The 26367-nt window shown below is 40.3% G+C and overlaps 1 protein-coding gene across 2 annotated transcripts; it reads right to left on the bottom strand.

The window, feature by feature from the left end:
* Positions 1 to 1322: 1322 nt before the first annotated feature.
* On the bottom strand, positions 1323 to 18088 carry HAVCR2 (hepatitis A virus cellular receptor 2). Of its 2 annotated transcripts, XM_046667535.1 has the most exons (7): positions 18003 to 18088; positions 16666 to 17004; positions 15710 to 15793; positions 11408 to 11448; positions 9820 to 9946; positions 6089 to 6125; positions 1323 to 4199 (listed from the first exon to the last, which is right to left on the bottom strand). In XM_046667535.1, exons 1-7 carry the CDS (start codon positions 18055 to 18057, stop codon positions 4040 to 4042), a joined length of 843 nt encoding a protein of 280 aa, XP_046523491.1. In that variant the 5' UTR covers positions 18058 to 18088; the 3' UTR covers positions 1323 to 4039. The 2 variants fall into 2 exon arrangements, with proteins under 2 accessions (XP_046523491.1, XP_046523492.1); XM_046667536.1 differs by lacking the exon at positions 15710 to 15793.
* Between the last annotated feature and the right edge of the window lie 8279 nt (positions 18089 to 26367).

The raw sequence follows: 26367 nt of genomic DNA, 5'->3' as shown, positions 1-26367 counted from the left end.
TACTGCCTTTGATTGTCATCATTTGCTTGGCCATCAGGCTGCCCTGCTGGACTTCCTTGAAGGCAAACACGAATGTTTCTATCTGTGGCACCTGTGCCACGGCTTGAGTTTGCAATATAGCAGGCATATATTCATTCTACAAGTTCTTATTCAGTATCCATTACAAATCAAGCATTATACTGGCTCCCTGGGTCTTAAGATGAACGATCGAGTTTACTTTCTAGTTGATGATCAGGGGAGACAAACCACCAAAAATGTAAACAAATAAGATAATTTCAGATTTGAGTAAACCACGTAGGAAATAAACTGGACTAGAGATGGGGAGGTTGATACTTTGGATAGGGTAGTCAGAGAAAGCTCTGAGATAATATTTAAGCAAGAAACACAAAGATGAGAAAGAGACAGCTCTGCAAACAGTCTGAGGGAAGTATTCCAAACGGAGGGAAACGACTCCATGAAAAGGCGCTGGAGCCAGAAAGAACTTGGTTTGTTCTAGAAGCAGAAGGAAGACCACACATTTTCTTGAAATAAGGCAGCCAGATAACTAAATGCAGTATTTCTTAATTTTTACCTGAAATTCCATCAGTTCAGATAACTTATTTCTCTCATGGTGATTAGAAGCTGTTTGGCTGCTGCTTATGTAAGAGGAGTTTTTGCTGGAGTAGAGGGGTTGCTGGGAGAGTAAGGAAAGGCACGTTGCTCGGAGGACTTCGCTGAGGCCTGGGCAGCTGGCAGAGTTTAAAGCTCCCTCGCCCTTGGATCCTTACTTCAACCCTCAGATTTAGCCAATGCTAAGGTCAAGAGATTTTTTTAAGCTTTAGTGGTGAACTTTGGGATAAACAAATGAATCAAAAATCTATATCACTGGTATAGCAAAACCGTGTGAAACAACCTTCACCTACCATTACATAGTTGTCACTTTTTACTTAAGTGCTTCTGAACAAGAACTAAATTCAGTGTGCAATTGAGTAGTAGTGGCAAGTAACATTGTGGATAAAAATATCGAAAACAGATTAGATATAGATATATGGACATTTCAGAGCTGACAAAGAGAAGATAAACACTGCTTTGGAATATAAAATATTTGTTTTACATGAACTAGGTTTAAAATGAGTAAGTACAAATACAAAATGTGGAAATTATAAAGAACAGTAAATCAACTTATCATGAAGCAGGTTTTCGTGTAGACTATAAAGCTATAGTGAAATATTTTCCAAAGGTGACCCACCCACAAAACAATTATATTAAAATAATATGCATATTTAAACAGATGTCCCACCACCACCACCACCACCACCACTACCACACGTGAGTAGCATAAATAACCATTTAAAAAATAGATATCACTGCCTTCTCTGGAAAAAGTGAGACACAACCATAAGCAGAAGGAATCTGAATAAGAATTCACAAAAGAAATCACTGCTACCAGTCAATGAGTGACTTGGAATGACCTTAATCATTGCAGTCAATATGACTGAGAAAAAGAGGATCTAGAAGCTTGAAACTAACATTTTTGACTCATACTGCTCCTTTGTACAAGTTTCCTCTGAAAACTGGCCAAAATCTGAGCCCTTGTCAAGCTTGAGAACCCTCCAACCAAATGTTCCAGCTATCCCCCTTTTCTTTGCCACTTCTCAACTGAGTCCCCATTCCAAATAATTGAAACCAGGGTTCTAGTCCTGGCTTGCTGCCACACCCTACTGTCGGCCATGACCTTGAACTTAACGTATTCATTTCTTCATTTCTTTCTGTGACGAGGAGGGTGGGCTGACAGGAAAACATTGTCATCATGCTTAACTCTAACTTTTCTATTACAAAAGAAAATGGAGAAAATAATTCAAACAATTACAGAAGCACATAAAAGGAAAAAGGAAAAATCTATCTATTGACCATTTGCCCTTACGGGCTAACCATATTAATTTGGGTATATTCTTCCAGATTTTTTAAAGAAAAAAAAATTAGCACCGACTATATACACTATTTTAGAACTGTTTTTTTCTTTTGACTTAGCTATATAGTATTTCCCTCTGACAGGTAACCTAAGCTCTGTGAAAGTAGGGATTGTGTCTGCTTCTTTCACTGTTATATTTCCAGGGACTAGAATAGCGTCTGGCACGAAGTAGGTGCCCGTAAATGTTCACTGAATGAATGAAGGGAATGAGTCCTCCTTCCTGTCAGATCAACTAGAAGTTGTACGGGGTCAGGGATATGTCTATTTGGTCTCTATGATCTCAGCACCAGAGTACCCAGCAGATAGTAAGCACTTAATAAATATTTCTTGAATTAGCAAAATAGCTCAATGATGAAACCACGTATTCTTTTTAACTGCACCAGTGTCTTGACACACCATAATAATCAATTATTCCCCCATTGATGGAAGGAGTCTCTTACAAACACCGTTGCAATGATCATTCTTGTATATTAGCCCTTGTATAAAGATTTTTGTAATGAGAATCTCTTTCAGGGGGAACCCCTGATTTGGTCCAAATATGTTCTAAGTCCCTCCCCTAGAATTTCGTTACTTTAAAACATTTACACGATTAATTTTTCAGCATGTATAAGAGCAACTGCCTATAACTTTGCAAAATGATCTCCCTTACATATCAACTTCTAGAAAGCCAGTGCTTCCCAAAACTGTCTAGATGCAGCCCAAACACTATAATGCACACAACAAAACTGCCAGGAAGACGTCTAGAAACAAACAAACAGGCTGCCTGCATCTTTGGTGACCACGATCTTCTGCATGTGGCACAGTAGCACTTTAGTCACCACCTGGGGAGGAGCAGTTTTCAGGCAGCAACAGGTTGTATTGTTGATTGACTCTTCATGTGCTGCTGAGGGTTCGGCAGAAAGGGAGAAACAGGCAAGAGAGTAACAGACTTCCAAGGGTCTGAGCTGGGAGATGAGGCTGAGAAACAAAGGCCACTTCGGCCTAGATAAGAGCACATATGGGAGCGTAAGGGTATTTGTGATTTCTCCAAGAAGAGAAGTTACAGAGATCTGTCTAAGCTTCCAGTGGAAAAGTCTTTCTAGAAAGCTACCTTTCTGCTTATTTAATTTTTTTCACTCCAAAGATATTTAGTAAATTTCTATTATGTGTCAGAGCTGTGCCAGGCACTGGGAAGGCAAAAAATAAGCAAAGCAGACCTAGTCGCCACCATCTTGGAATTGAACCTTAGGAACACTGTCTTTCCGTAAGGGACCTGACCCCGACAAACACAGATTGCTGGAGTCCTTTGTCTTCTTCCCACCAGGAAACAGAATTTACGTCCCAGTCACTGCTTCTTCTTCTGTGAAAAACACAGATCCAGTCCTTTCCATGAATGGAGAAGTTGGTCAGAGATATTTCACTCTGAGTGCACCACAAGCAAAACTTGGCAAAACACACCAAGTGCACTTCCTTTTTCTCAGGAACGCCTGCCACAACACAGTCCTTGCTGGGCAGTCTTCTCAAATGGCAAAGCAGAGCTGTGCCGTGGCACTTACTGTTGGAGAATCAACATTCAAAGAAGCATAAACCTTGAGACTCAGAGGGAACTTCCAAGACCATCTTCCTACTCCAGTAGTTTCTTAACCTTTTATGGGTCACAGATTTCTTTGAAAATCAGTGACTCCTTTAGACTTTCTGTGCCAAAAAAGACATGCACATATATCTCAGCACATAATTTTCCCTATATTTTCGGGAACTTCATGGACACATGATAAGAAGGAATTTCCCGGAATTTCAGAGCTCCCATATTAAGAATTCCTCCTTTGTATAAAAGCCCATTAGATCTCTAATGCCTTGATTAGCACTCTCTGAGTTGGGTAGCGCCATTGGCTGGAATACAGAAGTGATGGGCATAAGTAGAGTGCAGGTCACAGTTCAATCCCCAAGTGAGCTAATTATCTTCAGAAAATGGAAAAACTCTGCTTGGTGGCCATGGACAGAGCCTCTAAAACCGGTCAGCTGACACATTTCACAGTTTTCAAAGAATACCAAGCTCAAAAATGAAGTAGTTGGATCTGATGGCATTGAAAGGTGACAACCCAGACGTTGTCAGGATTGTTGCTCACTGTTAACAGAGCAGTAATACTCATATGGATCCTCCATTTCATATATGTTCTCCTCAATGGTATAGATGTTTTCCTCTGAGCGCATCCCTTCTGCTCCTGCATTTTCTAATCCCAAGGGAGGGAGGTTGGCCAAAGTGACAAGGCTGTGGAAATAAAATGTTGCAGTTGAGTTTAGCACTTCCCAGGCAACATAGAATAGAGTTAAGAGAATAGGCTTTACTGAAAAGATGGCAACCAAATGCAGTACATGATCTTTGATCGGGTCCTGGCTGGAGGAAAAAACCCCATAAAACAGCAATAGAATAACTGGGGAACAATTGAGGAAAGCTGAATTAACCCTAATTTTCTTAGGTATAAAAATGGCATGTGTTATCTAAGAGAACATCCCTATTCTAAGGAAGTACAGAGAGAAGTGTTTAAGTGAAGTGTCAAGATGTCTGAATCATCCTTACAAATGGTTCAGAAAAAAATCATGTATTACATAAATAAAGAAGCAGATAAAGCAAACATGTCAAAACATTAAATCACGTGTTTAGGTGAAGGGTTCTATTGTTCCTTGTGCTGTTATTTCAATTCTTTTGTGGGCTTGAACAATTTCGAAAAGAAAAAACAAAGAATACGTGATAGATCCGATCAGACTTGAGTTTGAATTCTGTCTCTGTCGCTTACCAGCCATCTGACCTTGGGTAAGTTGGGTTGGTTTTTTCATTCATTCATTCAAGACATTCTTAGTGTGTTACACACTGTTCTATGTAGCAAGAGTACAGAAGTGAACAAAACACAGAAATCCCATAGAGGTTGCATATCAGTAAACTTTGTGTCTCAGGGTCCTCGTCTACAAAATGGGAATGATAAGTGCTCTATCTCACAGGGCCATTGTAAAGGAGTATTTATTCATTCAATCATAAAATATTTATTAAGCGCCTACTAAGTATCAAGTGCTATGCTAAGGGATACAGTTATTGATGTGCAGACAAGTTCCTAGTTTTCTATGGAGGCTAATTATAGGCAGAGATGAATAGCAATCAAATAATTTCACAAATAATTTGTGAAATTAAAGAATTCATGCATGTAAATGTTACCTATGGATATTATCACATTTCAGATTTCAGCTCTAATAAAGAATACTGGCACAGATGATCTAAAACCATTGATAATTAAATATTTTATTTGTCCTTATTTGACTTTTTTACTGCAGGCTATTTCTTCTTCATAATTATACTGTCTACACTTAGTCTAAAATTATTAGTGATTTAGATAGTACTCAATGGACAGAGTCATTTTTTTCTTAAAATACTTTGTATTCTACTTATGTACCAAATGTCACTAAAATCTAGTAAAAATTATGTAAGCTATGTGTATTTGGAATGGGAGCATGTGTATATATATATGTGTATATATATGTATATATGTGTATATACATATATATATAGTTAGGAATGGAGACTAAGACCGAGATATAATAGACCAGTAGTTCTCATCCCTGTTTGCAAGGATCACCTGGAAAGCTTTTAGAAAAATACCTATGCTTAGGTCTCATCCCCAAAGATTCTGATATAGTTGCTTTGGGGTTGCCAACAGTATGTTTAAATGCTCTAGGTCATTCTAATAGGCAATCAGAGTTAAGAACACATGGATTGAGCTGTAAAAGCCCTGACAGTAGACTCTGGGTTTCTTGTTCACTTCTGTAACCCAATGGCCAGCCCAGAGCCTGGATGTAGTAGGTGCTCAATCAACTGAAGGGTTAGTTCATCGAAAAAATCCCTAATTCAGAAATAAACAAACATTTCCTATCAATGGGTAGATAAATTCTATATCTGTAATTTTAGGACTAAGGAAGCTAGAAGGATCAGGCGGTAAACAGAGCAATGTGTTGAATTTGCATTCCATAAATCTAGGCCTACAGCAAAAAGGAAGTGTAAGTTTATATCCCAAAGTCCCAGGGCACGACTTCTAGAGCAAAGATCAAAGCCATAGTAGAGTAGGAGTCTCCAAGAGTCCCCCCTTCCCCTACCCCACCCATCATTCTTACCTTGAATTCTGTAACTTCTCTTTGCTATGAGAATACCCTAGGTAAAAGGGGGAAGAGAAGTCAGTTAAAAATGCTTTCATAAAATAAATGAGATAAGAAATAAAATGGGCTCGCTGGAGGCAAGGATTGTTTAGGGAAATCTGGTCTCCTCTTATACTGAATTGAGTCAAACTACCAGTGTGTGTCTTGGTTTATTACACGAACCATGCTAGAAAGCAACAAAGATGCATTTTTCACATTCAAAAAATATATAGAGCACCTACTATGTGGCAGTATGCTAAGCACTGGGGAAACAAATGTGAATTATGAGCCCTGACTTCATGAAGCTTATGTTCTAGTGAGGGAGGCATTTAAGAAAAAAAGAAAGAAAGAACAGTAAACAGGAAAATAAAATAATTTCAAATTATGATGCGCTATAAAGAAAACCAAGAGTGCACTGGAACAGATAATAGAGAGCGTGGTCAGGAAAGAATTCTCAGAAGAGATGACTTTTAAGCTCAGTTCTGAAAGAAGAGAATGAGTCAGGCAAGTAAAGAGACAAGGGGAACATTCCAAGTAGAGAGAACCCCTGGTAAAGATGGTGATGAGTGCCTGAAACTGAAATCATGGCTGGAATAAGAGAGTGGCCAAGATAAGATCTGAGAGGCAGGCTGGGGCAAGATCCTATAGGACCTTTTAAGTAATATTCAAGAGTTGGGATTTTATTCTAAGACCCGTAAGAAATAATTGAAAGGTAGAAATATGATATGATTGGGTTTTTAAGATCCCTCTGGCTGCTATGCAGAGAATGGATTAAAAGAGGTTATAAAAAATAAGGAGATAAGTAGAGATGATGATGCCTCACAGTAAGGTGGTGACTGAGAGAGATGCAGAATAATGAATGGATTTTAGATATATTTTTGAGAAAGACTCTGTAAGAATTGAAGATAGATTGTGAGTTGGGAGTGAGGAAAAAGAAGATTCAGGGATGTCTTCTGGCTTTCTGGCCTAAGCAACCAGATGGATAGTGGTGAAATTCTATGATGGGGAAGATCAGAGAGGGAGAGGTTGGGTTCTGGGAAGGTGGAACATAGCATCTAGAGCTCCATTCTGGACATGTTAAATGTGGGAGATATATAAGTGGAGATAGCATTTGGACAGTTGGAAATCAGTACCAATACTCTGAGAGTTGGAGAGAGAAATTAAGGATGACATTTAAGTCTACGGGAATATAGGTCATCACCTAGAGGGTGTATAGAGAGGAAAAGGGCCAGCCCTAAGGAATCCCAACATCTAAAAGTCAAACCAAAGAAGTGGAAATAACAAAGTGACTGAAAAGGAATGGCCAATGAAGTAGGAGAGTGATATTTCAGAGGTGAAGAGAAGGAATACTTTCCAGAGTGAGTGAGAGTAACTTGGTTAAATACTGCTGAAAGATTGACTACAATGAAGACAGAGATGTCTATTGGATTTAGCAAAATGGAGGTCATTGGTGAGCTTGATTAAAACTATTTCCATGGTGCTTCAGGGGTAGAAGTTACATGGTGGGTTGAAGAATTCAGGGGGGTGAGAAGTAGGGACAATTCATTTGAGAAATATGGCTGTGAAGGAGAGCAGAGATATGAGAGTAGCTGGAAAGGAATGTGTGAACTAGAACATATTTTTATGCTATTAAAAATAGCATAAATAGGGGGCCGGCACGGTGGCGCAGCGGTTAAGTGCACACGTTCCGCTTCAGTGGCCCAGGGTTCACCAGTTCAGATCCTGGGTGCAGACATAGCACTGCTTGGCAAGCCATGCTGTGGTAGGCGTCCCACATATAAAGTGGAGGAAGATGGGCACAGATGTTAGCTCAGGGCCAGTCTTCCTCAGCAAAAAGAGGAGGATTGGCAGCAGATGTTAGCTCAGGGCTAATCTTCCTCAAAAAAAAAAGCATAAATAGAAAGGGAGAGATGATTCTGGAGAAAGGGATAAAAGGAGGACTGAAGTCTAGGCTAAGGCAAAGGAGATGGAACAGGCTTTTGATACTTCATCAGCTGAATGAGACAGGAGGGAGGTGTGAGTAGCAGTGAAGTATGGAAGCTCATCTCAGAGAGTGCCCTAGAAAGATATAGGATTGCTGGCCATTATTGAGTGCCACTTTATGGCTTTGATGTCATGACTTAAAAACCTGTCACCTTGGTTATAAGATTTTCTCCAGCAGCTTCTAAGAAAAAGATTATAAATCAAACAGGACTTTCCCATCTGTTCTTCTAAGTAGCCATATTTTTTGGAGTAATATGTGTGTGCAAAGCATCAGACTTTTCTAACTCCTCATTACCCTCCTTTCAAACCCCTTTAAACAAATTAGAATGATCCCTAGTATCCAGGCCTTGGCAGAACTCAAAAAGATAGTGAGTGTTATCATTGCTCCTTATCAACCCGTAGACTTAACATTCGGGTGATCAATTCACAAACTCCACTGCTACCTCTGTGTAAATCAAGTAAGTGTGGGTGGGGTAGTTTCTTTCTCCGAACAATTCATCTACTGATAATGGCAGAACAACTTAATGGTGAGGAATAGGACAACCCTGGTTTCAAACCCTATACAAATCAATTAACTGTGTCACTTTGGGTAAGTTACTTAACCTTCCAGCACGCTGGTTCTCCATTTGGTAAACTAGAATAGTGTTAATACCTCTCTCATAGGGTAGTTATGAGGATTTAGTGCCTGTAAAGCCCTCAGTAGCTTCAAGCTACACAGTTAGGGTGACCAACTCATCCCAGTTTTCCCTGGACTGTCCCATTTTAATATTGGAAGTCTCACATCCTAGGAACCCCCTTCAGTCCTGGGCAAATCTAGGACAGTTGGCCACCCTCCAGGAACTCCATGCTTGTATATTAGTGAGAAAAGCTGCCAGAATGCACGAAGCCCTGGGGTGTAAGACCTTGGCATCTGCCCTCAAAGAGAAGAGAATATATCACAATTAGAAAAGTGTGTGAGGCCTTTGGGGCGATGGAAGTGTTTGGGTCTTGACTGTGGTGATGGTTTCCCAGGTGTAATCATCTATTGAAATTCATCAAGTTGAACACACTTTAAATATGCAGTTTATTGTATATAAATTATACATTAATAACTTTTTTAAAAATAAAGATAAGTAACTGCGGAAAAAAAAAAAGAATGTATTGAGTTTCACGATGGAGGGAAATACGAATGCTGCAATCCTGGCCATGAACCAGTGTTAAAAGGACTTGCAGCCCTTCTCTAAAGACCTACACCTGAGAAACAAGACGGACAAATGCACAGACGTGATTTTCTTCGTCGTGCTTCCTAATAAACCTGGAGGTATTCATGAATTAAACAGTTTTGTTTACTTAACAAAAGATAAAAGAACAGGTATGGGAATCAGCCAGCCTGGATTTGAATTCTAGCTTTGCCACTTACTGAATCTGAAACCTTGGGAGGTGGTTTACTCTCTCTAAGCTTTACTCTCCTCTGCTGTAAAATGGGGATAACAATACTACCTACCTTATAAGATGGTGAGGATGAGAAAATGTAAATAAAACATTTAGCACAATGCCTGCCTGTTCCATGGTAAGCACTGAATAAAAATTAGCTATTATTGTTGTTAGGGTTTGAAAAATCTAAAGGCTATTTATTCTAATGACCTTTAGGCACAAATGTAAATTTATATTTCTATCTAGGATTATGTTGGTTCCTATATTAGCAGTTTGTTGTCAGAGGGAGAGAGAAGCAACATTAGATGACTTACATATGAGAATTAAAGCACCAAAGATAAGAGCCAGAGCCAGCCCAGCAGAGACCCCTGCTCCGATGTAGACGCCTATTCTGGTGGTCGCGCCAGAGTCTTGTAACTCATTATCCAATGTGGATATTTGCTATGGAAACACAAACAGAATTGCAGCCAATGGCCAGAAATCGGTTGTGCACTCAGCCAATCTCATGACTTGTGCCTCAGACTATCCCTTTCATAGGATCACAGCATTGCAGGGACCTTGAAACCACCCTTGATCTGTCCCCTTCTAGACAAGCCTCAAATCACCCAAAGAAAGGGATTAGCTTAATCTTTGGAGTTAGCAAGGGAATAACATGTGCCGTCCTCTGCTGTGGGTGGAGAAGGAGCTCTTAGAAATGGGCTCCCCTACTCCCCAAACAAAAATGGGCTTGAGAGTTGAGTCCTGTTCATTCACGATCCCTTGTTCTTCCCAAGGAGTTTCAGAGGGGTCTAAATTTGGTGTCTTGCAATGAAACTCCTATTTCCACAGAAAGACAGTGATTTAAAAGCCAGGACTTTGTAACCAGACAGTTGTGAGTTCAAATCCCAGCGCTGTCGCCAAGAGCTGAGTCATCTTGTAGAGTTACTGAGAAAATTACGTGAGAAAAAATATAAAATGCTTGGCACAGGGCCTGGTACATGATAGATGTTCCATCAGTGGTAGCTATTATTGCTATTGCTCTAATTAAGTTGATGTTTTAAAAACTGAGAGTCACACAGAAAGTCCTTCTGCTTCTAAAATTTCAGTCCATGTTCCCCCTTTAAACAATAAGAGTAAACACTTTTAAAACAAGGAAGTCAAGGAAATTAATCTTCCATTCCTTCAATAAACATTTACTGCAGGAGTGCTGTGTGTGAGGCATTGTGCATTAAGCACTGTGGGCACACAGAGGTACTTAAAGGCCGTCCTTGATCGCAAAGATGGGAGGGACAAACACAAAATGCTGAGCCTCAGTTGTGAACACACAAAAGAGATTGAGTCAAGTGACTGTGGACTCCTGGATACGTCCTCAAAGAATTTTTAAGTCACTGCTGTAAGGTTGCTTTCTAGTGATTTTCTCTTTTACTCTGAGAAGGTAGGGGACACTAAAATTGTGGTTAATTGTAATACTGCTTTGCTGATAGTTACACATATAAATTCTTGGATTAGAATATTCCTGACCAGTCTCCTGGCATACATAAATAAATTTAAACAAACAAATAATCTCTCTCATTAGGGTTGCAATGGAAGCAAGAAGAAACATTCTGGGGAGATGGAGGGTCTTCAAATCCTCCCCAGTGGTATAGAGTTGTGAAATTTGATAAGAGGGACAAAATGCTAATGCTACTTCTTTTTGGTTTTCCAGCACTTACTATGTGCCAGGCATCTTACATGCATCACCTCATTCCTTCCATACAACAGGCCTTTGCGGTTAGAATTGTCATCAGCAGCATGTTACAGCCAAGGAATCTGAAGCTAAGGGAGACCAAGGAAGGAGTGGGCAAGAAGGAAGGCTAAAGCCACGCTTTCTTTTCTCTAAGTTGAACACAATGTTAGTTCTTACACACACACACAGTTACTTACTGTTAGATTTTTGTCATGGAGGGTCTCCAATGTCTGTGTCTCTGCGACAAAGAGGAAAAACAGCCAATAGAAGAGTTAGGAACATTTTATTTTATCTGAGTTAAAAAAAATGTTGAAGATGCCTATAATCCTATCTGAAATTAATTCTGCTCCCATAACCTTTACAATAATTAATTGGGAGCCCAAGAAAATTTACTGAACACTTACAAATCAACTTTAGGATGCCCACGTTTTTCTCATCTAGATAATGAACCCAGCTACTTAATCTCTGTGAAATGGAGACTTCTGCCAGGAAGCCCTGCGTTGAATATGTGGTTTGTTATGTCCACAGGACCCTAATGGGGTCTACAAAATTCCAACAACAGTGATAACACTCAGGCAGGCATTATATTCTAATTAGACTTCAAAAGATAACAAAGGTTAATTTTCTTGAAAAAGTTTAACATTTATGCAAATATTAAAAATTATTTATTTTTATAAAAAATTATTATTAAACTTAAAAATAATTTATTTTGATAGAGTATTTGGTTGCCTAAAAATGAATATAATAACAACTACAGTTACAATTTACCATGAACAGGCATTGTGCTGAACTCTTTAAATGAAATATTTAGCATTCAACACAACTATCCTAAAATAGGGACTACTAGCACCATCACACAGATGAAGGAGCTGAGAATTAGTAAGGTAAGTGATCTACCCAAGATCCCACAGCTTAGTGAATGACAAAAATGGCCTTCCAATTTAGGTCCACATGGCTTTAAGCATATACTCAACTATGCTGCCCTCAACAACCTTCACCTGAACATTGTCACTACTGCTCAGCACATCACATTGCCCAGCTGCCAGCCCACCTCCTTTCCTTTTCATTGGTTTATTAATTTATCTGCCTATCCATTATTCTATGAACTTGTGCTACACCCCTACTCTATGCCAGGCACGGGGGACAGAGCAGTGATCAGTTGGTACAGGCCCTGACTTCATGGACACTGCATTCTAGAAAATCAAGATGAGGTCGTCAGCTTTGGAAAAACTAAGCATGCATACTCATTTTTCTGGCTGAGCCAGAGACTCTGAAACTTATTTTTTTTTTTTAAGATTTTATTTTCCCTTTTTCTCCCCAAAGCCCCCTGGCACATAGTTGTATATTTTTAGTTGTGGGTCCTTCTAGTTGTGGCATATGGGATGCCGCCTCAGCATGGCTTGATGAGTGGTGCCATGTCGGCGCCGAGGATCCTAACAGGCAAAACCCTGGGGGCACTGAAACTTAACCGCTCAGCCACAGGGCCGGTCCCTGAAACTTCTTAAATGTCATGATCACTTTCTGGAAACCTAAAAGTCTAAACCTTTGAATGTAAAACCCTTGTGTGTAAAGGGTTTGAATAACTGCTGTTTTCATAGATTATGCTTTTATAGTATTAAAAGCATACTTAATTAAACATTGTAAAGGTTAGTCTCTGCCTAAAATTATTTTTTTTTTTAAAAAAAAGAGGAATTTAAAGTATAAAAACCACATTGGTGGAATGGCTAAGTAAACATGAATCTTAACCACACATGAGATTTTCTAATTCAAACCCAGTTTCTGCTTCCCTGTAATTATTTTTCTTGGTCTAAATGATGATGACTTTTTCTTGTCTGATGGCTTTTTTTTTTTTGCTTCATTTTACAGTGAAAATAATCAATAAAATAGACCACTGCTGGGTTATCGTGGCTTATTTTCACATAGATAGCCATCAACAAAGATGAATGGGACAGCTGGAGGAATTTGCAATATTTTCCCTAAAGAACTCAAGACTTGGCTGGGGTAGAGGCAACAGTGGGGGTGGAAGTGATGGTCTTATAAGTATAAAAATTCAGTCGTTACCATCCAGCAAGTACTATGTGCCAGAGATGGTGTTTAGCACTTTACATGTACAATCTCTTTTAATCTCCACCATGGTAGGTAGGTACTATTATTTTCACGTTTTTCAGATGAAGAAACTGAGTCTCAGAGAGGTACTTTGCCCAAGATCACACAGTTATTAATTGGCAAAGCTGAAATTCAAACCAAGTTTACCTTCAGAGCTGAGGACTCACCCATGACCCGGTCCTACCTCCTTCAGGTGGAAGAGAGATCGCATTTGTTCTGTGTTCAAGTTGGATTTAGGAACTTCCAGAATCCTTGGGACTCTTACTTGTTAAGGCTCCACTCCACTTTATAGCAAACATACCAAATGTACCCACATTCCACATTCAAGAAAAGATAGGTATAACTACAGATGAGTTGACTGGCAGGTAACTAATTGACATAATGTTACATACTACAGAAATGCCATTAGGGCCAGCCTGTGGCCAAGTGGTTAAGTTCGCACTCTCCACTGCGGCGGCCCAGGGTTTTGCTCATTCTGCTCCTGGGTGCGGACATGGCACCGCTCATCAAGCCATGCTGAGATGGCATCCCACATGCCACAACTAGGAGGACCCACAACTAAAAATATACAACTATGTATCGGGGGCTTTGGGGAGAACAAGGAAAAATAAAATCTTTTTAAAAAAAAGAAATGCCATTAAATATTCATCAATTTCAATTTTTCATTTTATTTTCCTATTTGGAGCTATTTTTTGTTTGTTTAAATATTTTCTCGGGCCTCTGAAAAGCTCAGAGACTATAGGTACTGTGTCTATACCCCCTGATGCAAGAAATGGCTACATTTTTGTTGTCCTAGAGGGAATGGCCTAACAAGTAAAAGCTAAAGGGAAGGAGACTTCTGCTCGTAGTGTAGGCAATTCTAAGAAAACGCACTGCCTTGGGAGGAAGTGAACTCCCCATCCAGGAAGGTGTGTGGGCAGTGAATGACCACTTGGTGATGTTGTAAAGAGCCTTGGGGCACAGGATCGGAAAGTGGGACTAAATGATCCCTGAGGTCCCTTCTGGGTCTACGTTTGTAGGATTCTTTAAAACATAACAATGGCATACAATAAACATCTGGTATGACTCGATTAGCCCACAATGAGGATGATCATCTGTCCCCCTCATATTTAATTTCCTCACTAATTGCGTAAGAGCTATTGGCTACCAATCGCTAAAGAACAACCAAAGATTGAAACTTTAGAGAGCTGAAGTTAATAACTATAATAATAACTAATGTGTGGGCACTTCCTGTGGGCCAGGTGCTATGCTGAGCACTTTACATACATCATCACATTCAACCTTTACAACAATCTTATGAAGTAGGCACTGGAATTACCCTCGTTGTAGAGGTGAGGAAACTGAGCCTCATAGAGTTTGAGCAACTTTACAGAGTTCATAAAGCCAGTATGAAGAGCTGACATTAACACCCATTCTACCTCTTACTGAAGCACCTAACCACAATCTCATTCTGCTTCCGGATCTTACTGATAATATTAATAACAATAACTAACATGCGTTGAATACGTACTATGATTAGATACTAGGCTAAGCACTTTAGACACATTTTCTTATTTACATAAATAAGAGGTTTATGAGATTAGGAAATGGGACTTAACTATTATTAACCTCATTTTATGGAACAAAAGCTTGAGCTCCAGAGAAGTTAGGACTCTTACAGGAAATAGTTAAGATTAACCTCCCTGATCAGTGTGATCTGATATCTGCCCTTCTGGCGCTATCTTCTCTTCCAGAGCAGAGTGGAAAAGTCCTTGCTGAATTAATTAAAGAATTTAGCTGCTCCTTCTGAGGTTGGAATCTGAGGAAGCTGATGGGCTTTATTCCAGTTAGAAGGGATCCTACAAATCACCTAAACCAACCCCAAATATGGACTGGAGCCAATTCACGACAAAACACCACCAGTCTGGGAGTAAATCAGAAAATAATGATTCTGTAATGAGTTTTCCATTAAATTAAACTTACTTAATTTAAAAGACTGTCCCTTTTTTGGTGCAGTGTTGGTAAGAGTAGATAGAAATTTGTCTTCTCTTATTTGGCAAAATATGTGGATCACCAATATTCTTTTTGGGGGGTTGGGAATTTTACTGAGTCATGAAATCCAAAAGTCTCTGAACCTACTCCTTGGACAGAAGAGGAAGGTGAGATCCAGAGAAGTGAAAGGCTTTGGCCCAGGCCACAGGGTTAGTCGTGACTAATCCAGAATCCTAGCCTGGGGCTCCTTTTTCCCCTGCAAAGTTTTGTCTCCACCACCTCCCTCCCCTCAAACACTGTTTCAGCTGCACAGAAACATTCATGCCTCCACTCCTAAACTTTCTCATATTTTTCGCATACTCAAAACCCTCTGAACTCAGAAACTGGCCAAAGGCTTCCTCCTACACCCCATGTGTAATTACCTGAGCCATGTCCCTTGGTGGTGAGCATCCTTGGAAAGGCTGTAGTGAAATGTCTCCATGGACTGGGAGCAGTGGTGACCTTAGCTAATGTCAGAAACCAACGTGAGGATGAGAGCAGAGCGTTTGTTTCGGGGAATCAGAGGGGCAGCATAGCACAGAAAGAGAAACACATGCTTAACTTTCCAACCTCGCTGGGGCTTGTTGAGAGTGTATCACACACTTAAAATGTTTCTTATACATTTTGAGAAGGACGTTACAGTCATCATTGTCACGGTCTCGTTGTTAATAATAGAACTAACGGCCACAAAAGGCAGCACTAAATGCTTTTCATAAAACTTCTGCTAAAATCCTTCCAATGACCTATATGATGGGTGTTATCATATTTTATAGAGGAAGAGGTCACAGCATTTAAATATAACTTACCCAAGATTACGCAGATAGTAAGAGGCAGATTTGGGCTTGAACTCAGCTCCATTCGCCACAAAGTACACGCTCTATAAATCTTCAAACACACAAGCACATGCTCCCCTCACACACACACAGTCCAATGATTCTCAATTTTGGCTGCACGTGGGGAAGAATCACCTGGAGGAAACTTTGTAAAATCCTGGTGCTCAGGCTCTGCCTCCAGAGATGCTGATTTCTCTGATTCGTGGGTGGGGCCCAAGCATCTATCTATAGGTGTTAAAAAGCAACCCAGGTGATTCTAATGAGTGGCCAGCATCTCGAACAACTGATCCAGGCCTTTGCTCCCATTCTCTAGATCCTATCTATGAGTTTAAAAACAGACGGAGGGAATTATACGTGGCTGGGCATCACTGACAGGGCCTGTTAAACTTTAGGTCTTAGGGACCCACGCTGTAATCGGGGAGGTCAGAGGTGAGGGCAATCAGTGTATTTAACATGATTTGCAGGTGGATCTTGTTCATAAAGAAGGCATACAAAGGTTCACTCACCTGGTTTGATGACCAACTCCAGGTTTGTTTTTTTATCGTTCATTAGGCCTGGGAATTGGATCCGGCAGCAATAGGTCCCACTGTCAGCTAAAGTCACATTCTCTATGGTCAAGGACACGTCGCCTTTGTATAAATGCCCCGTCAGCCGATATCTGCTGGATATCTGGTATTTCAAGTTCTTTCCATCAGTGCTGACCACTAGACCATGACATTCAAACACAGGACAGGGTCCCCGGCCCCAGCACACAGGCACGAGATCCTCAGAGGGGGCTGGAGAGTAGTGGCAGGGCAGATGCGCATTCTGACCCACCTTGGCTGTGTATTCCCCTTCCAAAGACCCTGAAGAAAGAAGGAAGGAGAGCAAGACACAGGCAATGAGTGAGATTGGTCCATTTCAGGAAAACTGCCAATAATGCGTCGTAGAATAAAAACGAAACCACTGCTGCTATCCTGTTGGAGGATAATTCACGATGACAATGATTCTCAGACTTGAGGGGCATCCGAATTACCCGGAAGCCCTGTTAAAATGCAGATGGCCGGCTTCACCTGCTGGAGTTCCTGATTCAATAGGTCTGGGGTGCGGCCTACGAATTTGTATTTCTAACAAGCTCTTGGGAGTTGTTTACATGGCTGGTCTAGGAACCTCACTTTGAGAACCAAAGCCCTAGGAGAGACCTGTGGCCCAGGCCAGTGAACACCAGAGGGCAAGGCTGATGGAAACAGACAGTGAGAAAACCGGCCATTGTCAGCCAGGAAAACAGCTCATCCATCTGGGCTAGTTGTCTGTTCAGCAACAAAGGGTCGTTATCCTAATATAAATGTCTCTCTCCTTTTTTTTAAAGCACCGGGTACATGATGAATAAAAACGTTGGCTGAATAAGAAGCTAGTATATGGCTGTTTTGAGGTTTAAAATTAATTGCCTTTTTAAAAAAAAAATACATACATAGTAAAACATTCAAACAGTATAAAAGGTGTATGAAAGTCTGCTTCCTCTCTCCCTGCTCTTTCCCACTTCCCAGCTGCCCTTCCCAGAGCCTGAGCATTAAGAAGCATTCATGGATTCCCACTCCCCTGCAACACACACACAAATAGAAGTCTAACATATGCATTATTCTGCTCCTTGCTTTTTCCAATTGACATTATGACTTAGAGACATTTCATATCATTATGTCTAGCAGCTTCACTGTTTGCATCATGGATATATTGCAATTTATTTACCCACTACTCTGCTGGTGGACATTTAGTTTACTTCCAAGCTTTTGCTGTTACAAACAATGTCCATCCTCGTATCTTTATCTTGCACTATCCAACTGCAAATGTCTATGCCCAGACTTACTTGTAAGTAGTAGCAGCAACAGCAGGACACAGTCAAAGGAAAGATGTGAAAACATGTGTTCCGAAGAAGAAAAGTCAAAGAATGGCTCTGTGTAGGTGCCGTTTCAATTCTCCAGTTGAACTGGATACTTCCTGCAACCGTCTCTGTTCCACAATCACAGGAGTGGTGGCCACTCCCCTGGGTGCCAGTCCAGCACACCAGGGCGTCTGACTGTCAGTTATTCCTCTATTCACACTACCAAGGCCACAGTCACATCAAAGGAAACCCCAGTTCTCTGTCATGTCACACCACGCACATCCTGCAAGAGCTCTGACATTTATCCTCCTAGTATCAACAAAGAGGAAGCAATACTCAGAGGAAGAAAAGTATTAGTCAAGAAAAGTATCTCTCTATGCCCAAGAGCATGCAGGTGACAAAACTAGGACCGGTTATTCCAGTATGTACTTTTTCTAAATGTTTGAAATATTTAATAAAAGACTTTTTAAAAAAAAAAAAAGTCTCTCTGAGGGGCCAGCCTGGTGGCGCAGCAGTTAAGTTCACATGTTCCACTTCAATAGCCCAGAGTTCGCCGGTTTGGATCCCGGGTACAGACATGGCACTGCTTTTCAAGCCATGCTGTGGCAGGTGTCCCACATATCAAGTAGAGGAAGATGGGCACAGATGTTAGCTAAGGCCAGTCTTCCTCAGCAAAAAAGAGGAGGATTGGCAGCAGATGTTAGCTCAGGGTTAATCTTCCTCAAAAAAAAAAAAAAGTGTCTCAGCAAGCAGAGAGAGCCTTCTAATATCTCTGATGAAATAGTCCTCTGCTTGAAATGGCAGGGTACGGGTCCAGCTAGTTTCCACGGAACACAAGGTAGGAACATATCATCCATGCATTCATTCAGAGAAGTCAGTCAATTGGTCAGTCATGTGACTAATGTTAATGAAGCACCTACTATGTGTCAGGCAGTGGACTAGGAGATGAAGAATACCATAATGAATGATGTGTTCCTTATCTTCACATTTTTGGGCCTTTTCCACTCCAATCATGAGCCTAATTCCTAGCCTTGTTCTAACATAAATTGGGCTATATCGTATGACCTTACTGGATCTCAGTTTCCTCACTTACAAAATTTAAAAAATGAGAAACTTGTGTTGGATGGTATAGGCACAGCTCCCTGCTCTAATATTCTGGCTTTGACTAGAACTTTCAAACTCTTTCGCTTAGGAAAGACATTTCTTTCTGCAATGCTTCTTCGCCCTACCGTGGGTAGAAGTGAGGGGACTTCAGTATTCTATCTCATCTCACATACACGAGATGTCCCCTCTGCTCCTACCCCAGGAGCTTCAGGCATAAATTGTCAGAAAGTGTTGAATTCCAGCCACACTCTCCATCACAAAGGTAACATCTCACACCCAAAAGTTCTCAGCGCTGGAAAAGTGACTTCTGTTGGCTTAAAAGCCAACAATTCTTCACAAAAGGGAAGTGAGCTCACATAAACAGTTTCTGAAAACCTGATGGTGGCCTTCCTCTATCTTTCCTTCCTGAATTTCCTTGTCACTCTCCTTTATGCCATTAAATGCATTTAACATAAATATCCAGCATGTTCAGTGTGTGTACCTCCATAGCACCTCAGAGCTAGCATTTACTAAAGAGACCATAGTCAATTTCTTCATTTTATCGACAGGGAAACTGAGGCCTGAAAAGACTGATTTGCCCAAAGGCGCATGATTGGGAATTTCAAAATGAGAACTCTAGTCCCCTAAGCTCTAGATTTTTTTCCTCTAAAAGCTATATATGTACGTTCCATAAATTTCATATTTGCCCTTAACATGTCTGCCCACATAACTAATAACAACCAGTAAATGCCCATATTGAAGTGTAAGGCGGAGTGGATTAAACATGGGGTCAGGGGTCATATTTACTAAGAGCATGACTCCAGGCAACACCCTTAAAAGGTTCAGCCATCAGATTTTGTGTTTTGTTTTTTTGTTTTGTTTTGCTTTTTATTGTTATTACTCTGTTTTCTGTGCATCTCCAGAATTGCCACTGGGACCAGCTTTACAAAACATGAACAATTTATTAGTTCATTGAAGTCTAGACATAAAGGAGCCGAGAAACCTACTCCAACTCCCTTCTTTTTCTCTGTGTTTAGGGAGCTGTTTCTGAACATTTTCATGTTCATTTAACTTTTACTTATTGTTTATTAAAAAAAAACTGTCTAGGTAATACATCCAAATGGCTAAAACTTAAGCAATATAAAAAGCGTATATTAAGAAGCTTTATTCTCACTCCTCCAAGTCAACCAATTTCTCCACCCACGCTCTAGGTTTCCATTTTCATAAGTCTCTTGTGTATCCTCCCAATGCAAACACAAGAAATAAAATAAATATTCTTTTTTTTTTCCAAGGAAGATTAGCCCTGAGCTAACTGCTGCCAATCCTCCTCTGTTTTTGCTGAGGAAGACTGGCCCTGAGTTAAGATCTGTGCCCATCTTCCTCTACTTTATATATGGGATGCCTACCACAGCATGGCTTGTTATGCAGTGCCATGTCCACACCCAGGATCTGAACCAGCAAACCCCGGGCCGCTGAAGCTAAAGTGCGCACTTAACCACTGTGCCACTGGGCCAGCCCCTAAAATAAATATTCTTATTCCCTCCTTTCTTAGACAAAAAAAATATCATATCATATACGTGGTTTTGCACTTTGCATTTTCTACTTATTATTTTATATAAAAATTTTTCACATATACAAAACCAGAGAGAATAGTACAAGTTCTCAAAGCACAGATCCAAAATTATCAAACTTTTATTTTAAAACAAATCCCAGATATCATGTTATTTCACCCTTACAGACTTTAGTGTGCATCTTGTTTTCAAAAAATTGACCTTCTGCTACATAACCATAATACCACTATCATTCTTGACAAAATTAATAATGATGTTTTAGCAGCACCTAATTCCTCAGTCTATAATCAAATTTCCCTGATTATCTCAAAAATGTCCTTTCACGATAGCTTTGTTTAAATCTGGACCCAAACAAGTTCCCTACACCGCACTGGGTTGTTACGTCTCAGTCTCTTTTAATCTAGGACAATTTTCCCTCCTTTCCCTCTGCCATGGACTGGTTGTACAAACCAGTTTTGTATAATGTTCCACATTCTGGGTGTGTCTGCTTCCTTGTGGCGGCAGTTAAATTATTTCTCTTTTCTTTGTGCTTCCTATAAGTGAGGTTTGGTTAGACTCAGGTTCGACTTTTGGGCAAGAATTCTTCACAGCTGGTGCTGCATGCTTCAGATTCCATCACAACTGTCTGGTCCCTCCACATCTAGAGATGGTAAGAGGGATCAGCTTGCACCTTTCTTTTTTAACTTAACATTCTATTCTGAAGATCTCTCCATTTCAGCTCATATAGAATGTCCTCATTTTTTATGAAAGCTACATAGATCCCATTGGACAAAAACATTGGGTGACAGTAACAGATATCATCCTCTTGAAATAGACACTTCATGTCTCAGTTTATTTGTAAAGATGATCATAAAAGACCCAGCTCAGCCTATGATTCTTTTTTTTTTTTTTTGAGGAAGATTAGCCCTGAGCTAAGTGCTGCCAATCCTCCTCTTTTTGCTGAGGAAGACTGACCCTGAGCTAACATCCGTGCCCACCATCTTCCACTTTATATGTGGGACGCCTACCACAGCATGGCTTGCCAATCGGTGCCATGTCCACACCTGGGATCCGAACCGGCGAACCCCAGGCCACCAAAGTGGAACGTGCGAACTTAACCCCTGAGCCACCGGGCCAGCCCCAGCCTATGATTCTTTAATTATGTGCAATGAAAGTTTGCTTTTTTAAAAGGAGCCCAGAGTGTGTTTTTGTTGAAGAAGACTTTTGTATTGTAATTAATTAGATTCTAAATTGTGCTTAGAAAGTTGCATCACGAATTTTCCTAAGGGGTAGTTGTTAAATGTTGGCTATAATTATGGAGCCACTTGACAAAATTCAGAAAATGGAAGTTAGAGAATTCCACCCAGGTCAGGAGACAGGAAAACACGGGTGGTATAGACGGGGTCATCTGGAAGAACTCAGTGCAATTAGAATCTACCCCACACAATGGAGGAGCTGCAGTGGGATGGATACTGGGGAGATAACCACAATGCCCACTAAAGATGGAATCCTATATGGCCTTGATTTGAATCAAAAACCCTCTCTTATTTAAATCACAACATCTCAGCGAGGTTCCATGTACCATTAGTCCCAAAATGTTGCAAAGGGAGACACCAAGTTTGGATATTAAGAGTAAGAGGTTAAGTTAAGCATTTTTGAGCTAGGTGTCCTGACTTCCAGGTTGCAGCTAGCCATGTGACTTCCCTTTAAGAGTGCTTGTAACCTGTGTGTCTGTACAGTACTTGAAAACCCTTTTTTTATTATATAAGTCATATTCTCTGTGGAAAACTCTGAAAAATAAAATAAGCATAAAAATAAAGGCCATATTCCTAGTACCATGAAATACCCACTATCAACACAATGGGTCTCCTTTCAGATATTTTTCTGCATACCTTTATATACATGCGAACATGTAAAGGCAGGACATCTTGAGGGTATATCACCAGAAAGAAAGTCTCACTCGTGGACAGTTGTGAATATCATAAACACAGGGGGATCCAGGAGAAGTTACAAAACACTTCTTTACACTCTCCATTAAATCACCTGTCCATTCATAGACTCCACCTCAGATAGAAGTCTTTTTATTTTTATTTTACATTTATTTTTGTGGCTCAGTGCTCTCATTTACATGAAGTTGTGTTTGACATTGTCCTCCCCACCAGGTCCCAGCACTGAGAGGGCTGCTTCAGACCACTGAGATCCTGGGCATACCAGGAGGGAACTCCAGGTCTTTCAGGGTCATTTCCAAGACAAATAAATTTCTCCCTTGCTATTGACCACCGCTCATAGAATGATCCTTGTGTGTTCTTATGCCCACAAATACTTCTCCTCTCACCAAAGACCCTTAGTTTATTTATGCTGCAGATGACAGAAAACTCAACTCAAAGTAGCTTAAACCATAAAGTGAATTTATGACTGACATTATTGAAAAGCCCAGGTTCAGTCAAGACTTGGTTCAATGGCCCCAGTGAGGTGAGCAGGGACCTAGTTTCTGGCTCTCCAGTGTTGGCTCCTTCCTCAGATTCTATGTGGCGTCCCTCTCCTGTACCTGCAGAGCACCAATCTACATACAAAGAGCATCTCTTGGCTGCTTCCACACAGGCAGATTTACATTCTTCAAAGGTCCAAATTGGGACAGTCTCATTCCCGAACAATCTGTGTCCACGGGGTCAAAAAGGATTAATTGGGTTATGCCTGGGTCACGTCCTCAAACCTCATGTTCTGAAAGTGAGAGAAGGGTTGTTCCCCTAAAGAAAATATTCAGTGCATTCCAGGAGGAGAAATGGATGCTGGGCAGCAAAAACAAATGTTCACTACAGACCCCTCCCAGAAAGGGATGGGGCAGGGAGATGGGGAGAGAAAACCTGCCCCTCCAAACACGTATGGTCCTTTTTCTTACAAAAATGACCTTTTACTAATACAGTACTTTTTAACTTGCAAGGACACACTCTTCACAACCCTAGGAAGATGATAAGGAGCTCTCATGTCTATAGAGAGTTTTTATATTTAGTAACTATGGATGAATGCCAGGGAGACTAAGCTTGAGGTCACACTCAAATCAGTGCAAGAGGCAGCTCAGAGCCCTCTCCAGTGCTCTTTGCCCCACAGCACAGAAAACAGTGGCCCAGCGAAGACAAGTCTGCATTTTGAGATATTACAATATTTATGCAGCAAGTAACTTCTAAGGGAAGTTAATGTGCCCCTGCCCACTTAATCAAACCTCTTCAGAGTCGAGGAAATGGGGAGGGGTGTGAAATCATTTAGCCTTAGTAACTCAGCAGGGCTTCCAGTGATGAAACTGAGAAGGGGTCTACCAGCGAGGAAACTGTTGAACTGCGTATGAGTCACCGCAGGAACTCCTATCTGCAGTCTCATCTTGAAAATGCAGGCCCCTCTCCCTCCTACAGAATCCATGCCCCTGGTGGACCTGTGTGAGTGATCACTCATCCTGAGCATGTTCTCCGTGGTGGCACCTCTTCTTTTTTTTGGTTTGTTTATTCATCTTTTATTCCAGGTTGAGAGGGTGAAGCTAATCATACTCCTCAGTTCAAGGGACATACTCCTCATCGGTCCTGGTGAGGTCTCTCTCAGTTTTTTTTTCATTTTACTTTTCTCCCCCTTTGTCCCTGACCCACATTCTCATTTTTCTCTTCTCATAGGCATCCACTTTATAAGAGAAGGTTGAGCAGTTTTCCAAAGTGCTTATTCCAGCTTACATTCTCACTGGCTGTGAGAACTCTTATGATGTTCCATGTCTTTGCAATATTAACACTGTCAGACTTTTTAATTTTTAATTTAATATGATGGGTGTATGATGATATGACCTTGTGGCTGTGAGGTTAAACCATTGTTTATTGGAAAATATAACGAATGTACAGAATGTTGCATAAACTCAAATGTATAGTTTACGAATACTTACAAAGCAAACACTCAAGTACCCAGGACCCCAAAACCAAAGATAAAACATTGCCAGTCTCGTAAAATCCCTCCACCCCGACTCCAAGCCCATGTGTCCCTTCCTGATCACAAAGGCTCCCCCTCCTACAGGTAATCACTATTCTAAATTTTGCGACAGTTGTTTGTCTTTTTTATAGTTTCACCACCTATGTACGTATTCCCAAATTATATGTATAGTTTTGCTTGTTTTTGAACATCATATGAATGAAATCATATCGTCTATAGGTTTTCATGTTTTGTTTCTTTCACTCAGCAGCGTATTTGTGAGATCCATTCATACTTTTGTATATCCCTGTAGTTTGTTTGCTTTTATTACTGAATAGTTTCCCTGGGAATGGATATGCCTCCAATTATGTGTTTATTCTATTTTAGAGGAACGTTTCACCTTCTGTATAGGAATTTCTCTTATTCCACATCCTCATCAACACTTGGTATTTCCAGATTTTTTTTTTTTTTTTTTTTTTTGCCAAATGGGTAAGGATACGATGGCATCTCACCATGGCTTCACTTTGCATTTCTCTCTCTACTAACAAGGTTAATAAACACCTTTTTTTGTTTATGAACCATTTGGATTTGGGGAAGGGTAGGGAAACAAATGCTTCTTCAAATCTTCTGCCCATTTTTCTGTTGGGTTTCTCAACTTTTTCTTATTGATTTATATGAATAATTTATATACTCTGGATACTAGTCTTCTGCTGGTTTCATCTGTTGTAAATATATTCTCCCACTTCGTGGCTTTTCACTTATTTATGGTGGGTTTTCTTGAACACAGTTTCTTAATTCTAACATAGTAAAATTTACTAGCCTTTTCTTGTAGGTAGTACTTTTGTATTTTATTTAAGGATTCTTCTCTCACTTAGAGATTATGAAAATATTCGCCCACATTAGCTTTAAAAGCTTTATAGTTCTGTCTTTCACTGTTAGACCTTTAATCCTCCAAGAATTTATACTGGTATGTTTTGCCCCAGCCCCATTTATTGAAAATTCCAGCATTTTCCCACTACTTTGTAATGCCACCTCTGCTATATTTCGAAAATAATATAGGCTGGGATCTGTTTCTTGATTTTCTACTCTGTACCAATATATAGAGAGATATTTGCCTATCCTTCTGCCAATATAATACATTATTTTAGTTACTGCAGCTTTATGGGAGATGTTGATAGCACATAGGGCAAATCCTCCCCTTAGTCCTTTTTTTGTGTGTGTGTGAGGAAGACTGGCCCTGAGCTAACATCTGTTGCCAATCTTCCTCTTTTTGCTTGAGGAAGACTGTCACTGAGCTAGCATCTGTGCTGATCTTCCTTCATTTTGTATGTGGGAAGCCACCACAGCATGGCTTGATGAGCAGTGTGTAGGTCTGCGCCTAGGATCCAAACCCACAAACCCCAGGCTGCTGAAGCAGAGTGGGCAAACTTAACCACTACACCACTAGGCTAACCCACACCCCCACCCCCCCCCACCGACACTTAGTCCTTTTATCAAGGGCATCTTGGCTATCTAGGTCCTTTATACCTCCTATAAATTTTAGAATCACCTTATCAAATTAAAAAAAAAAACTGGTGGGAATTTGATTGGCTTGCATTGAATCCAAAGATCAATGTGGAATAAATTTGATCTCTTTATATTATTGAGTATTCTAATCCATAAACATGTTTTATCTCTCCTCATATTTAGATTTTCTTTAATACCTCTCAATAAAATTTCAAAAGTTTCTCCACAGAGGTCTTCAACTTACTCCTTGATTTTTTTCCTAGGTACTT

The sequence above is a fragment of the Equus quagga genome, chromosome 7 (genome assembly GCF_021613505.1).
Source record: "Equus quagga isolate Etosha38 chromosome 7, UCLA_HA_Equagga_1.0, whole genome shotgun sequence".
NCBI classification, from domain to species: Eukaryota; Metazoa; Chordata; class Mammalia; order Perissodactyla; family Equidae; genus Equus; species Equus quagga.
This window is presented reverse-complemented; position numbering and strand designations above follow the sequence as displayed.

Coding starts and splice junctions, on each gene's coding strand:
- HAVCR2 (XM_046667535.1), bottom strand. CDS start 18,057: ATGTTTTCACATCTTTCCTTTGACTGTGTCCTGCTGTTGCTGCTACTA. Junction 11,449..15,709: donor CACCAAGGGACATGGCTCAG/GTAATTACACAT, acceptor TCTTTGTCGCAG/AGACACAGACATTGGAGACC. Junction 4,200..6,088: donor GAGAAGTTACAGAATTCAAG/GTAAGAATGATG, acceptor TTATTTCCACAG/CCTTGTCACTTTGGCCAACC.